Source organism: Plecotus auritus, assembly GCF_963455305.1.
Source record: "Plecotus auritus genome assembly, chromosome: 14".
Classification (NCBI taxonomy): Eukaryota; Metazoa; Chordata; class Mammalia; order Chiroptera; family Vespertilionidae; genus Plecotus; species Plecotus auritus.
Genome location: NC_137780.1, coordinates 1,862,744 through 1,876,067, shown reverse-complemented (window position 1 = coordinate 1,876,067; position 13,324 = coordinate 1,862,744). Strand labels below are relative to the sequence as shown.

The following is a 13,324-nucleotide window of genomic DNA, read 5'->3' as shown; positions in this document are numbered from 1 at the left end:
TCCTCAAACTTTTTAAACAGGGGGCCAGCTCCCTATCCCTCAGACCGTTGGAGGGCCGGACTATAGTTTAAAAAAAAAACTATGAACAAATTCCTATGCGCACTGCGGGCCCGGGACGCGTCGGCGGCTAAGCAGGACAGGCAGCGGCCCCCGGCGGGCCGGATCCATGTCCTCGGCGGGCCGCCTGTGGCCCGCGGGCCGTCGTTTGAGGACGCCTGTTTTAAACCATGTTTAAAGAAACTATATACCTCGTTTTGAACTTCTGATGTATGTCTGCAGACTCACAGAAATTAAAACGTACAACCGCGGCAGAAACAGCCATGGTCCCAGGCGGCCAGCGTGCAGCAGCCAGGGCAGGCTGAGCCGGGTCCGTGTGCGACTTCTACTTCCTGCCTGACATCAGCCGCGCCCCCGTCGCCACAGCTGGGATGGGCGCCTCTATTTTAAGGTGTGCAGCTCCAAGTTGCTTACGAGCATATAATTGCTTCTTTTTTTTTTTTTAAATAAAGGCATATATATATATATATATATATATATATATATATATATATAAAGGCATATAATTGCAGGCCAGTTTCTGAAGCTGAGAGTGTCAGCCGCCTTTGCACCAAGAATAGAGGGCTCACCTCCCCAGATCCACACCTAAGCATCGTGTGTCGAGGGTCCAAGCGCACGCCGGGGAAATATCACACCGGCCATCCCCGTGAAAACATCACACAGGACACATTGACAAGGAACGAATCAGAAATATAACCCTCATTCTCCCCCCCCCCCGCCCCCCAACACACACACACACACACACACACACACACACGACAAAAGTGGCAGGGGTGGGGGGGCGGGCGAACAAAAATCACCCTCGCAAAGGGCTCTGTCTTTTCAGGAAATTGCATAGAACAGACAGCTGACATCCTTCCCAGGCATGTCCCACGCCTGCTTCCCTGCCTCCCTCCCTCCCTCCACCAGGGCCGGGCAAGCGAGGTCAATCCAACAGAAGGGGCTATGCCAGGGCCATCAGGAGGGAACGGGACTGGCCCCCGCTGGACTGGCGGAGAATTTTCACTGCGTTTGATCTATTTATTATTTTTTATATTTTTTATTGCCTTTAGAGAGAGAGGAAGAGGGAGCTAGAAACATCCATGATGTACCGAAACCGGTTTGGCTCAGTGGATAGAGCGTCGGCCTGCAGACTGAAGGGTCCCGGGTTCGATTCCGGTCAAGGGCATGGACCTTGGTTGCGGGCACATCCCCAGTGGGGGGTGTGCAGGAGGCAGCTGATGGATGTTTCTCTCTCATCGATGTTTCTAGCTCTCTATCCCTCTCCCTTCCTCTCTGTAAAAAATCAATAAAGTATATTTTAAAAAAAAAAAAAAAGAAAGAAAGAAACATCCATGATGAGAGATAATCATCGATCGGCTGCCTCCTGCACGCCCCCCACTGGAGATCGAGCCCCCAACCCGGGCCTGTGCCCTGCCTGACCGGGAACCGAGCCGTGACCTCCAGGCTCCCAGGTCGCCGCTCAACCACGGAGCTCCCCTTCCGAAGAGGAGCGAGAGGAAGTGAAACGTGAGCACCCACGGGTGGGCCGCGCTGGGAGCGGCGTGTCTCACACGCACGGAAACTGGAGCTGCGCAGATAACATTCACGATTGCCGCCAGCGCAGCGCCGAGACCCAGCATCGATTTCATTCCCAGCAACCGGGACCGGGGCGCAGACGCGTCCCACGGCCGGAACCCTCACGTGCCCACCACCCGGGCACGCGTGGGACAGACTCGGTCCGCTCAGGAACGGGCGACACGCACATACATACCTTCGCCTTCAGAGGCGTGACATTTCACGTTCAGTACCAGGTCAAAGGTTCTTTCTGGGTTTTCCCTAAACGAAAAAAAAAAAAGAGAGAGAGCGTCGTTATATTCCCGTCCCGTGACGTGCGTACGCATCTCTGTAAAGCCAATGCGTCCATCGCTGGGAAGAGGGATCTTGTTCCGGTCTCCGTAGGTGCCCCGGGGGGACGGGATCACAGGGCAGCGGAAATATCGTTTTGCTGTTGTTTTCCCAGCAACTGAAGGAAGAGGCCAGGCTCAGGAGCCCCCGAGATTCGGGGCAAAACATTTCACCTCTGAGCCTGTGTTGTCCCCTGTAAAGGGCCTAGTTCGTGTCACAGTGTAATTGTGAGGATCAAATCAGTTAAACTGTGAGGATCAAATAAGTTAAATTGTGAGGATCAAATAAGTTAAATTGTGAGGATCAAATCAGTTAAATTCTGAGGATCAAATAAGTTAAACTGTGAGGATCAAATAAGTTAAATTGTGAGGATCAAATAAGTTAAACAGTATATCTGAAAATACCTTATAAAGGATGAAGTGATGCATAAATGAAAAGCATTATCTTGCCCGGCTGGTGTGGCTCAGGGGTTGAACATTGACCTAGGAACCAGGAGGTCAAGGTTCAATTCCCGGTCAGGGCACAGGCCCGGGTTGCCGGCTCGATCCCCAGTGTGGGGCGTGCAGGAGGCAGCCGATCCGTGATTCTCTCTCATCACGGATGTTTCTCTCTTTCTCCCTCTCCCTTCCTCTCTGAAATCAATAAAAATATATATATATTTTAAATATATATCTTTAAGATATAGTCTTAAGCCCTAACTGGTTTGGCTTAATGGATAGAGCGTCGGCCTGCGGACTGAAAGGTCCCGGGTTCGATTCCGGTCAAGGGCATGGACCTTGGTTGTGAGCACATCCCCAGTAGGGGGGGGGTGTGCAGGAGGCAGCTGATGGATGTTTCTCTCTCATCGATGTTTCTAGCTCTCTATCCCTCTCCCTTCCTCTCTGTAAAAAAATCAATAAAATATATTTTAAAAAATATTTAAAAAAGATATAGTCTTAAATATAAATTTTTTGAATATATATATATTTTTTTTAAATGCATCATCTTTATGGTACGGAATCTAAACGAAAGCCACGTGGTCCTCCCCGTCCCCACCTTCCCTAGGCACAGAGCAGGCCCCGCAATATCATGAACCCCCTGGCTCCGCCCGCCCCTTCCAGACCACCATCGGCCATGGGTCACCCCCCTTCAGGGACACGCTTGGCACATACTTTTCTTGACATGTGATTACTCGACTTGGGCACGTTCGCAGCAGCCGACTACACACCGACGGCCAGGCCACCACACCACGACCAGCCTCACCCTCCGTCCATTATCTCGGGGGGGGGGGGGGGGGACACACACCTGCCGGCGCGGTCCGCTTTCCCACCAGGAGCTGGACGGGCGGCGCTGCCTCCCTCGGACACCCACTTCGGTACCAACTCCTCGGGCATGGCACCGACCCACGGGCTTCGCTTCCCAAAAACTGAACTGAAATCTAGGGAGACACTTCTTTTCTTTCTTTCTTTCTTTCTTTCTTTCTTTCTTTCTTTCTTTCTTTTTTTTTTCAACACAGAGTCCTGTTTTTATCTCTTTCTGCCAGCAGATAAGAGATTCCAGTCTGATACCACAGTGGCCACGTGACCGAGATGTCCCTATATGTCAGGTCCCCCCCGGCCATCGGCTCCCAAGTACACGTTCTCTCTCTTTTTAAATGTTATTATCCAGACAAGAAGCGAGAAACAGGAAGTGACCGGCCATATCAATTCATTTGCCAGAGTGGATGCACACAGTTCACTGGTCCCAAGGGTCAGACTCTGACCCGGGTGACCTCCTCCTCCCCGCGCACCATCCAGCCAATGGCAAAAAGGGGGACTTTTTCCATCACCCCCCCCACACCTCCTCCTCCTCCTCCTCCCAGGATGTCCAAAACGCTGCAGAAAATCCGCTCCAAAAGCAGAATTTCCCTAAGATTCCTGCCTATGTCTCTGCGGGGCAGACTTGAAATCCTGCCCAGGCTGGGGACACCTGTGACATGTAAAGAAGCCTTACCCAGCTGCACCCATGGACACGATTTTTCATGATTTTTTAAAGTCTGGGACAGGAGGGGTGGCTAAAAAAAGGGGGGGGGCGGGGAAATAAAGAGAAACAAGGAATTGTTAGCCAAGTAAGTTGAGAGAGAGAGAGAGAGAGAGAGAGAGAGAGAGAGAGAGAGAGAGAGAGAAGGGGGACAGGAAACAAGATCCCACATCCATTGGAGTCGCCTCCGACCTCCTGCAGGTCCTGGAGCGACCCCGGGGCTGCGGGCGGGACCCCGCGCAGGAAAACACCATCCCAGCGCATGCCGGTTTGCAGGCGCCCTGCACCGATCGCGGGGAGCGCGAGGGGAGCGGGGGGAGCGCGTTTGGCCGCCGAAGCGGCGGAAGGAGGGGGACCCCCTGGGGCAGACCCTCCGGGATGGCGCGGGGAGGGGCCGGGCGCGCGGAGACCCCGGGGCCCCGGCCGGGCGGGCGCGCGGGGACGTGGCCAGGCCCGGGCCTAGCGCGCACTCACCGCGTCCTGCTGTCCATGCTCACATGTCGCGGGCGCGCTCGGGGGGCGCGCGGGGCGGCGGCGGCGGCGGCGGCGGCGCTCGGGGGGCCCGTGTCGCCGCGCGCGCGCGCCCGCCCTCCCGGCCGCGGCCTCTGTGACAGCAGCGGGCGCCGCCCGTGTCCCCGCCGCCCGCCCGCCCGCGGCCTCGGTTCCTGCGCCGCCGCCGCCGACCAGGAAGTGGGCGGGGCCGGGCGGGGGCGGGCGGGGACAGGGGCGCACCTGGCACCTGACCGCCCGCCGCCCCTCCGCGTCCCCGCTGCGACCTCCCGAGCGGCGCCCCCAAAGCCTGCCCCCGCCCCCCGCTGGGCGGCGTTTTCCACGCGGAGCTGGCTCCCCGCGGCCGAGGTACCGCGCGCTGTCCCCCCGCGCGCCTTGGGGAGGGGGAGGGGGTCCCCGCAACAGGACAGATTTTCCGCTTCAACTTCACCCTTTGGCCACGCAGGTGCTTTGGCCTTGAATTGGGAGTGGGAACCCGGGAAGGCCCCCCTCCTGCCCCTCCTCCGGCCAGGGCCTGGGGACCCCAGTGTGCAACCCAGGGCGCCCCCCCCCCTCCTCATTCCGGAGCGTCCACCCACCCACGTGCACCTGCCAAATAGGCCACCCAGGGGGCCCACGGGTCGGGGCGTGCATACGATGGGGGGTGCACACGACGGACTGGGGTGTCGCAGACCCGCCTGCACACGCAGCGCGAGCAAGGAGCGCGTTTGGTTGTTTTGGGTTTGGTTTTGGCTTTTTGGGGAATGTGTTCAGGCTACTTCTGCCTGTTTTGGTTGTTTTCATTGATGTCAGAGAGGAAGGGAGAGGGAGAGAGAGAGACACATCCATGAGGAGAGAGAATCATGGATCGGCTGCCTCCTGCACGCCCCCCCACTGGGGATCAAGCCTGCACCCTGGGCATGTGCCCTTGGCCAGAATGGAACCCGGGACCCTTCCGTCCACAGGCCCACGCTCTATCCACTGAGCCACACCAGCCAGGGCGAGGACTGTGCTTTGGACACACTCACAGCAGGCCGGGGGGCCACAGCCAACATGTCACAGCAGGGGCAGGAGGGGAGCAGGTGATGGCAGGCCGGGGACTTGTCATAAGGCCAGGTGATGGACACTTGGACCCGCACTTTCTGGACGGAGAGGCAGGAAGCTAGGCCAGGAGGCCGGGGCAGGCCCGCCTGGTGCTGGGCAGTGAGGCCACCTCACCGGCCCCCCCCTCTCTCTCTGTTCTGCGCCTTCCTCCCCAGACTCCCGGGGAGAAGACACGAGGAAAAAGTCTCACGGAGAACCTTCCACGGACTGTCCGGGGCTGGACACACCTGCGGGGACACCTTCTGGAGGCTTCTCTCCCTAGGGTCACCACCCAGGACGCCTGGACGCCGTTCGTCACCCGGGACAGGGCAGTGGCTTCCGAATCGGTTCTCGCAAAAGGTAAGGAGGCGGGGAGGAAACGGAATGTGGTTTGCAAAGGGTGAGTCATGACAGGTCCAAGCCCAAGGCCAAGCCTCAGGACCTCAAAGCAGAATTGAGGCTCAGGAGCCTAAAAGGAAACTTGGTGACGCCCGCCTTGAATGTTCCCGCCCAAGGTGGGGGGGACTTGGGCCAGACAACCAGGTACAGGCCATCGCCAGGGACCTAACTGTCCACAATGCGGATAGGACATCATGAGGAACCAGGTGGGGGGGGAAATGGGCCAGTTAGCCCAGTGGTCGGCAAACTGCGGCTCGCGAGCCACAGGCGGCTCTTTGGCCCCTGGAGTGTGGCCCTTCCACGAAATACCACGGCCTGCCTGGGCGAGTCTATGTTGAAGAAGTGGCGTTAGAGGAAGTTTACGTTTAAAAAATGTGGCTCTCTCTATGCTGAAACCGGTTTGGCTCAGTGGATAGAGCGTCGCCCTGCGGACTGAAGGGTCCCAGGTTCGATTCTGGTCAAGGGCACGTACATTGGTGGCGGGCACATCCCCAGTGGGAGGTGTGCAGGAGGCAGCTGATCGATGTTTCTCTCTCATCGATGTTTCTAGCTCTCTATCCCTCTCCCTTCCTCTCTGTAAAATATATTTAAAAAAATAAATAAAATAAAAAATAAAAAATAAAAAATGTGGCTCTCCAAAGAAATGTCCATCGTGGTCCTGTTGATATTGGGCTCTGTGGACGGAGGATTGGGCCGACCACGGCGTGAGCCTAACGTGTTGTCACCTAGCCCGTCACACCGAGACATTCCGGCTTCTCGGTCCCCACGTGGGCAGGACGGGAAGAAGGACTTGGCTGTCCCCCGGACCGGCCATGCGCACGTGAAAAGGCGCTGCGGAGGCTGTCCGACCTTCTCAGAAACGATTCTGTGGATTTCAGTTTCACGGTCGGGCACACGGGGCCGCACACGTTTCCCCCCCACCCCCCCAAATAAAACCCGTCTCTACCCGAAGAGTTCCCGTAGGGCAGACGAATTCTGCGAACTGAAAACCACTTCTCCTCCACGGGTTACTAAATTGCTAGAACTTCTCCTTTCGTTATCATTAATCCTCCCCCCCCCCCAAGAAGAATCCTACCTGGGACCCCTGCAGGCGGGGCTTTTCATGTGTGTGGTGTGGAAATGTTCATGTGTAGGTTTTCCCCACGCATGTGCTGGGATGGCAGCGACAGTGACACCTCTGCATAATCACGGTTAGTTTTTAAGTTTATTTAAGTGCCGGTAGCCCTGCACGCCAATCCGCGTGCCAGGAGCTCGCTGCCACCCTCCTGTAGCTCTCTGCCCGCTGCCCCGCCCTCCTGTAGCTCCCGCCGCCCCCCCCACCCCCCCTCATAGCTTGCCGCCCTGTCCCCTCCGGTAGCTCTCCACCGCCCACTTGTAGCTCGCCGCCCCACCCTCCTGCTAATCCGTGATCCGGTCCTTACACGGTTGGTTGTTACGCTTCACGGCGTTAACGACCATTTGCATATTACATCTTTATTATATAGGATATGAAAGGAAAATACTATATATGCACACACCAAACAAGTCTTTATATATATATTTATGTATATATATATGTATATATACGTGTGTGTGTGTGAGTCATCACATCCAATTCGCAATCCAATCAATATATATATTGATTTCATAGGGGAAGGGAGAGGGAGATAGAGACTGGAGCATCGATGATGAGAGAGAATCATTGATAGGCTGCCTCCTGCACGCCCCACCACCCGGGCCTGTGCCCTGACCGGGAATCGAACCATGACCTCCTGGTTCATAGGTCAACGCTCAACCATTGAGCCACGCCGGCCGGGCCCAAACAGATCTTATTAAACCAGCGCTTAAGCTGACCACGCTCTAGAGATCCCTTTATCGATTCTGATATGACTGAGATAAAAGGGACACAGACATGGAGGGACATAATTTGCATGATTTGTGAACAGTTACCGAAAAAGAGAATTTTGTAGACACTTATCGTGGGGGGGGTATGTTTATTTAAACCAGGGGTGGGGAACCTTATTTCTGCCAAGGTCCATCTGCATATTTATAACATCATTCCTGGGCCTTACAAAATTATCAACTTAAAATTAGCCTGGCCCAGCCGGTGAGGCTCAGTAATTGAACGTCGGCCTATGAACCAGCAGGTCACAGTTCAATTCCAGGTCAGGGCACAGGCCCGGGTTTCGGGCTCGATCCCCAGTAGGGGGCGTGCAGGAGGCAGCCGATCCATGTTTTCCCTCTCACATCAATGTTTCTCTCTCTCTCTCTCTCTCTCTCTCTCTCTTAAATTCAGTAAAACCTGTTTTAAAAAGGTAGTCTTCCAGTTTGAAGACAAAAGGGCTGCGATCCCTCTCAACATCTTTTTTCCCCTGAATATACCCAACTCCTTCTGAAATTCAAGTGGGAGGTAATATCTGTGTCTTTGGCTGCTGAACTTGTAGTGAAAAAGGATAGCACAGTTCTCAAAGACAATCCACCCACCATGTCCTGTCCCCCCACCGCCACCACCTTTCCAGGGGATTTGCCCCAAAATTAAGGAAGCAAAGCTCTTACCTCTGACCGGCATCTCCTGGTCCGCCTTTCTCCTTGCTCCCCAACCTGCCAGACATCGGGAACCTTCAAACAGTCCCGGGGTTAAGCAAAGCGGTCAGAGGCGGTGTGCCACGGGCGGGCTGTATCGGAGAAGTCCAGTCCTCTTCCCGGACGCTTCGAGGAGACTCACCTGGGCCCCACGAAACAGGGCGGTGTGTGTGTGTGTGTGTGTGTGTGTGTGTGTCCTGCGTCACTGCCTGGGACAGGACCTCCTAACCCCGCCCACCAGACACTCCCGTAAATTAAAAACATCTCCATGGAAGGCCAGCTCGCCTCACACCCATCCATCCTCTCCGGAGAGTGAGTCATCACATCCAATGCGCAATGACGTCAGCACGTATTGGAGGGACGCCTGGCTGGTGTGGCTCGGGGGGAGCCTGCAACCCAGGTACGTGCCTTTGACCGGAATCGAACCCGGGACCCTTCCGTCCACAGGCCGACGCTCTATCCCAGCCGTGGGCAGACTACGGCCCGCGGGCCGGATCCGGCTGTTCTATCCGGTTCTCTTGCTCTCCCCTCCGCTCCTTGACTTTGAATGTATATTAGTTCACACAAACACGCCACCCATGCTTTTGTTCCGGCCCTCCGGTCCAGTTGAAGAACCCATGGTGGCCCTCGAGTCAAAAAGTTTGCCCACCCCTGCTCTATCCATTGAGCCACGCCGGCGAGGGTGGAAGGAGGGTTTTTAGGTCAAGGGGCCTGCTGTGGACTTAGAAACAGCCAACCCCAGCAAGCCAGCGGGCAAACCCAGTCTGTGAACACAGAGGAAAAGAAAAAGGCTTAGCGTTTGCATAGCTCCGTCACCCCATGCACGGAGGCCTCACGTGCAAACCGGAAAGACAGGCCTTGCCTCGTGGGCGTGTGGCCTTTTTATGGCTGCGATGTTGCCGAGCGCTTTACAATCGCGTTTTATAAGCTGGGTTTCCGTCGTCCCGTGACGGTTAGATTAGTGGGTGAGACAGGTCACCATACCTGGCGAAGCAGGAAGCTACTTCTCTCGGGATGTCTTGTTCCAAGAATGCACTTCCCCCTGTGTGTGCCACGGGCTCTAGGGAACGGGTCAGCCTGCGGAACTCGACGGAGACGTCAAAAGCCATCCTATATAATAAAGAGGTAATATGTAAATGGACCATCACTCCAACACACAAGATGGCTGCCACAAGATGGCCAGCAGGGGAGGGCAGTTGGGAGGGACCAGGCCTGGAAGGGAGGGCAGTTTGGAGCGACCAGGCCTGCAGGGGAGGGTAGTTTGGAGTGACCAGGCCTGCAGGGGAGGGAAGTTGGGAAGGGGGACCAGGCCGGCAAGGGAGGGCAGTTGGGAGAGACAAGGCCTGCAGGAGAGAGCAGTTGGGGGCGTTCGGGCCAGCAGGGGAGCAGTTAGGTATCGATCAGGCTGGCAGGGGAGTGGTTAGGGGGTGAACAGGCTGGCAGGCAGAAGCAGTTAGGGCAGCCGTGGGCAAACTATGGCCCGTGGGCCGGATCCGGCTGTTCTATCTGGTTCTCTTGCTCTCCCCTCCGCTCCTTGACTTTGAATTTATATTAGTTCACACAAACACTCCATCCATGCTTTTGTTCCGGCCCTCCGGTCCAGTTTAAGAACCCATTGTGGCCCTCGAGTCAAAAAGTTTGCCCACCCCTGAGTTAGGGGCAATTAGGCAGGCAGGCAGGCAAAGGGTTAGGATCCAACAGTCCTGGATTGTGAGAGGGATGTCTGACTGCCCGTTTAGGATTGGGCCTAAACGGGCAGTTGGACATCCCTCGAGGGGTCCCAGATTGGAGAGGGTGCAGGCTGGGCTGAGGGACACCCCCATGCACAAATTTCGTGCACCGGGCCTCTAGTTTTCTTCTTAAAGCCCATAAACATCTCTCTGTCTCTCTGTCTCTGTCTCTCTCTCTCTCTCTCTCTCTCTGTCTTTCTCGCTCAACAAACGTGAGCGAGATTCAAGTGGGTCCCTATTTCAATTCCAATGATTTACTGTCATATGGCACCTCCCTCGCTGATGTGTTCGAAATATCCAAATGACAATAGTGTTAAATAGTTCTGTAGTCATCCCTTTCTTTAAAAGTCCTTTGTAGCCCGGCCGGCGTGGCTCCGTGGTTGAGCATCAACCAGTGAACCAGGAGGTCACGGTTCGATTCCCAGTCAGGGCACATGCCTGGGTTGTGGGCTCGATCCCCAGTGTGGGGTGTGCAGGAGGCAGCCAATCCATGATTCTCTCTCATCATTGATGTTTCTCTCTCTCTCTCCCTCTCCCTTCCTCTCTGACATCAATAAAAATACATATTTTTTAAAAAGACACTCACTGAATCCACATATGCAGCAACTGGGATCTTGAGTTCAATCAGGAAACTCAGAGGCACCAAAAAAGTCCCAGGAAGCAAAACCTGGGCTCTTAACCGCCCAGCGCGGGTCAGGTCGTTCACACTGCTCAGAATTTCGATCTTATGCTTCCGTTTGGAGGTTCAGGGCTGGTCACAGCGGTGCTCCCCTGTAAAATGACAGAGCCGGAGGGGACCCCAATTGTACATCCAGGGAAGAGGGGCGTGGGCAGTAGGGAGAGTGTCTCCCCCCCTGCCCCCCCCCCCCCGTTGTGTTGGTGCCTCGGACAAGCAAGTCTCCTTTGCTGAGAGGCCGGGGAACATATTGCAAGGAGGGGTCGGGGGCAGGTACACCCCGAGTTCCTTCTCCTTCCCTCCTTCCACCTCCTGGTGCGGGACCCAGGGTCCGAATCCACCACCAAGCCCGCCGGCCCAAAGGCCGAGCTGGTGTAGCCCGTCCAGGTGGTTCCCCGGGGGCAGACAGCAGAGAGGAAGGCGGACGGACCCGTGGCCTGAAGGAGCCACCGACGCTCAGCCCCTGGGGCATTTGGTGTTTGCAACATGTTCCACGCCCTCTGACCCCTTCCACGCAGACCAGCCACCAGTCCTAAATGCTAGGCAAGCACACTGGCCCAGGAGCCTGCCCCACACTGACTTCCTGAGCTCCATTTTCCCTCCCTGGGCACCACGGTGGGTCTGGAGGGGGACGGGAAAAGGAGGAACACCGTGGTGGCGTGCTGACTCACAAGCTGCTCCTGCAAGGCCTTCCCTGGGTGAGGGGGCGGCCGCCCTTCCTCTTTCCGCAGCCCTGCCTCCCACACGCTCCGTCTGACTCACCTAGAGCACCCCCGCCAGACACCCTGCTGCCGCCACCCCCCCCCCCCCCCCCCCGCCTCTCCTCGCTTCCTCTCCTCTGGGCCCTCCTGGGTGACGATGCAATGGTGTCCCCAGGCTGGCCCCCAGTCCTCAGCGCCCCTCTCTTTCCGATGGAAATGACTCTCTCTGTAATGTTCCTGTAGCTGAAAGCAAGACGCCACCCTTTCCCTCCAACTGCCATCTCACAGGAAGGAAGAGGGGCGTGAGGGAGACTGTCATTGAAACAGAGAAGGGGCCCCAGCTGTTTGGCTCCGTGGAGAGAGCGTCGGCCTGCAGGCCAGAGGGTCCCGATCCCGGCGGTCGATTCCGGTCAAGGGCACGTGCCCAGGTTGCAGGTTCGATCCCCAGTGTGGGGTGTGCAGGAGGCAGCCGATCCATGATTCTCTCTCATCATGGATGTTTCTCTCTCTCCCTCTTCCTTCCTCTCTGAGATCAACAAAAATATATTTAAATATCTATAATATGTTGAACAAACATTTATAACTAAAGGCCCGGTGCACGAAATTCGTGCACAGGGCGGGGAGGTGTGTCCCTCAGCCCAGCCTGCATCCTCTCCAATCTGGGACCCCTCAAATTGCAGTCCGACATCCCTCTCACAATCCAGGAGTGCTGGCTCCCAACTGCTCGCCTGCCTGCCTTCCTGATTGCCCCTAACTGCTTCTGCCTGCCAGCCTGATCACCCCCTAACCACTCCCCTGCCAGCCTGATTGATGCCTAACTGCTCCCCTGCCAGCCTGTTTGCCCCTAACTGCCCTCCCCTGCAGGCCTGATCACCCCTAACTGCCCTTCCCTGCAGGCCTGGTCACCCCTAACTGCCCTCCCCTGCAGGCCTGGTTTCCCCCAACTGCTCTTCCCTGTAGGCCTGGGTCCCCCCCAACTGCCCTTTCCTGCAGGCCCAGTTGCCCCCAACTTCCCTCCTCTGCTGCCTGGTCACCCCTAACTGCCCTCTCCTGCAGGCTTGATCACCCCCAACTTCCCTCCTCTGCCAGCCTGGTTGCCCCCAACTGCCCTCCCTTGCAGACCTGGTTCCTCCCAACTGCCCTCCCCTGTTGGCCATCTTGTCACAGCCATCTTGTGTCCACATGGGGGCAGCCATCTTGTGTGTTGGAGTGATGGCCAATTTGCATATTACTCTTTTATTAGATAGGATAGAGGCCTGGTGCACTGGTGGGGTCCGGCTGGTTTGCCCTGAAGGGTGTCCCGGATCAGGGTGGGGGTTCCATTGGGGCATGGGGTGGCCTGGGCTAGGGGCCTGTGGTGGTTTGTAGGCCGGCCACGCCCCCTGGCAACCCAAGTGGAGGCCCTGGTATCTGGGGTTTATTTATCTTCTACAGTTGAAACTTAGTAGCCTGGAGCAGAGCCAAGCCTCCTGCTTGCTCCGTGGCCGCAGCCATATTTATTGGGATTTATGTATCTTCTATAATTGAAACTTTGTAGCCTTGAGTGGAGTCTAGGGCTGGCCAGGGTGTGCGGAAAGCTTGGCTTCCTCCATTGCCGGGGAAACCCAAGCCTCCTGCTCTTTCCGTGGTCACAGCCATCTTGGTTGGGTTAATTTGCATACTCGCTCCTGATTGGCTGGTGGGTGTGGCTTGTGGGTATAGCGGAGGTACGGTCAATTTGCATATTACTCTTTTATTAGGTA

General features: G+C 56.3%; 1 protein-coding gene across 2 annotated transcripts in view; it reads right to left on the bottom strand.

The window, feature by feature from the left end:
- DENND1B (DENN domain containing 1B) overlaps nucleotides 1–4,529 on the bottom strand; it is a 112,212-nt gene extending 107,683 nt beyond the window's left edge. For both annotated transcript variants that reach the window (XM_080651118.1, XM_080651117.1), the window contains exons 1-2: nucleotides 4,417–4,529; nucleotides 1,811–1,875 (exon numbers count right to left, since the gene is read on the bottom strand). In XM_080651118.1, coding sequence (XP_080507244.1) covers nucleotides 1,811–1,875; nucleotides 4,417–4,433 — 82 coding nt within the window. In that variant the 5' untranslated portion in view covers nucleotides 4,434–4,529. The remainder of the gene's footprint in view (nucleotides 1–1,810; nucleotides 1,876–4,416) is intronic.
- Between the last annotated feature and the right edge of the window lie 8,795 nt (nucleotides 4,530–13,324).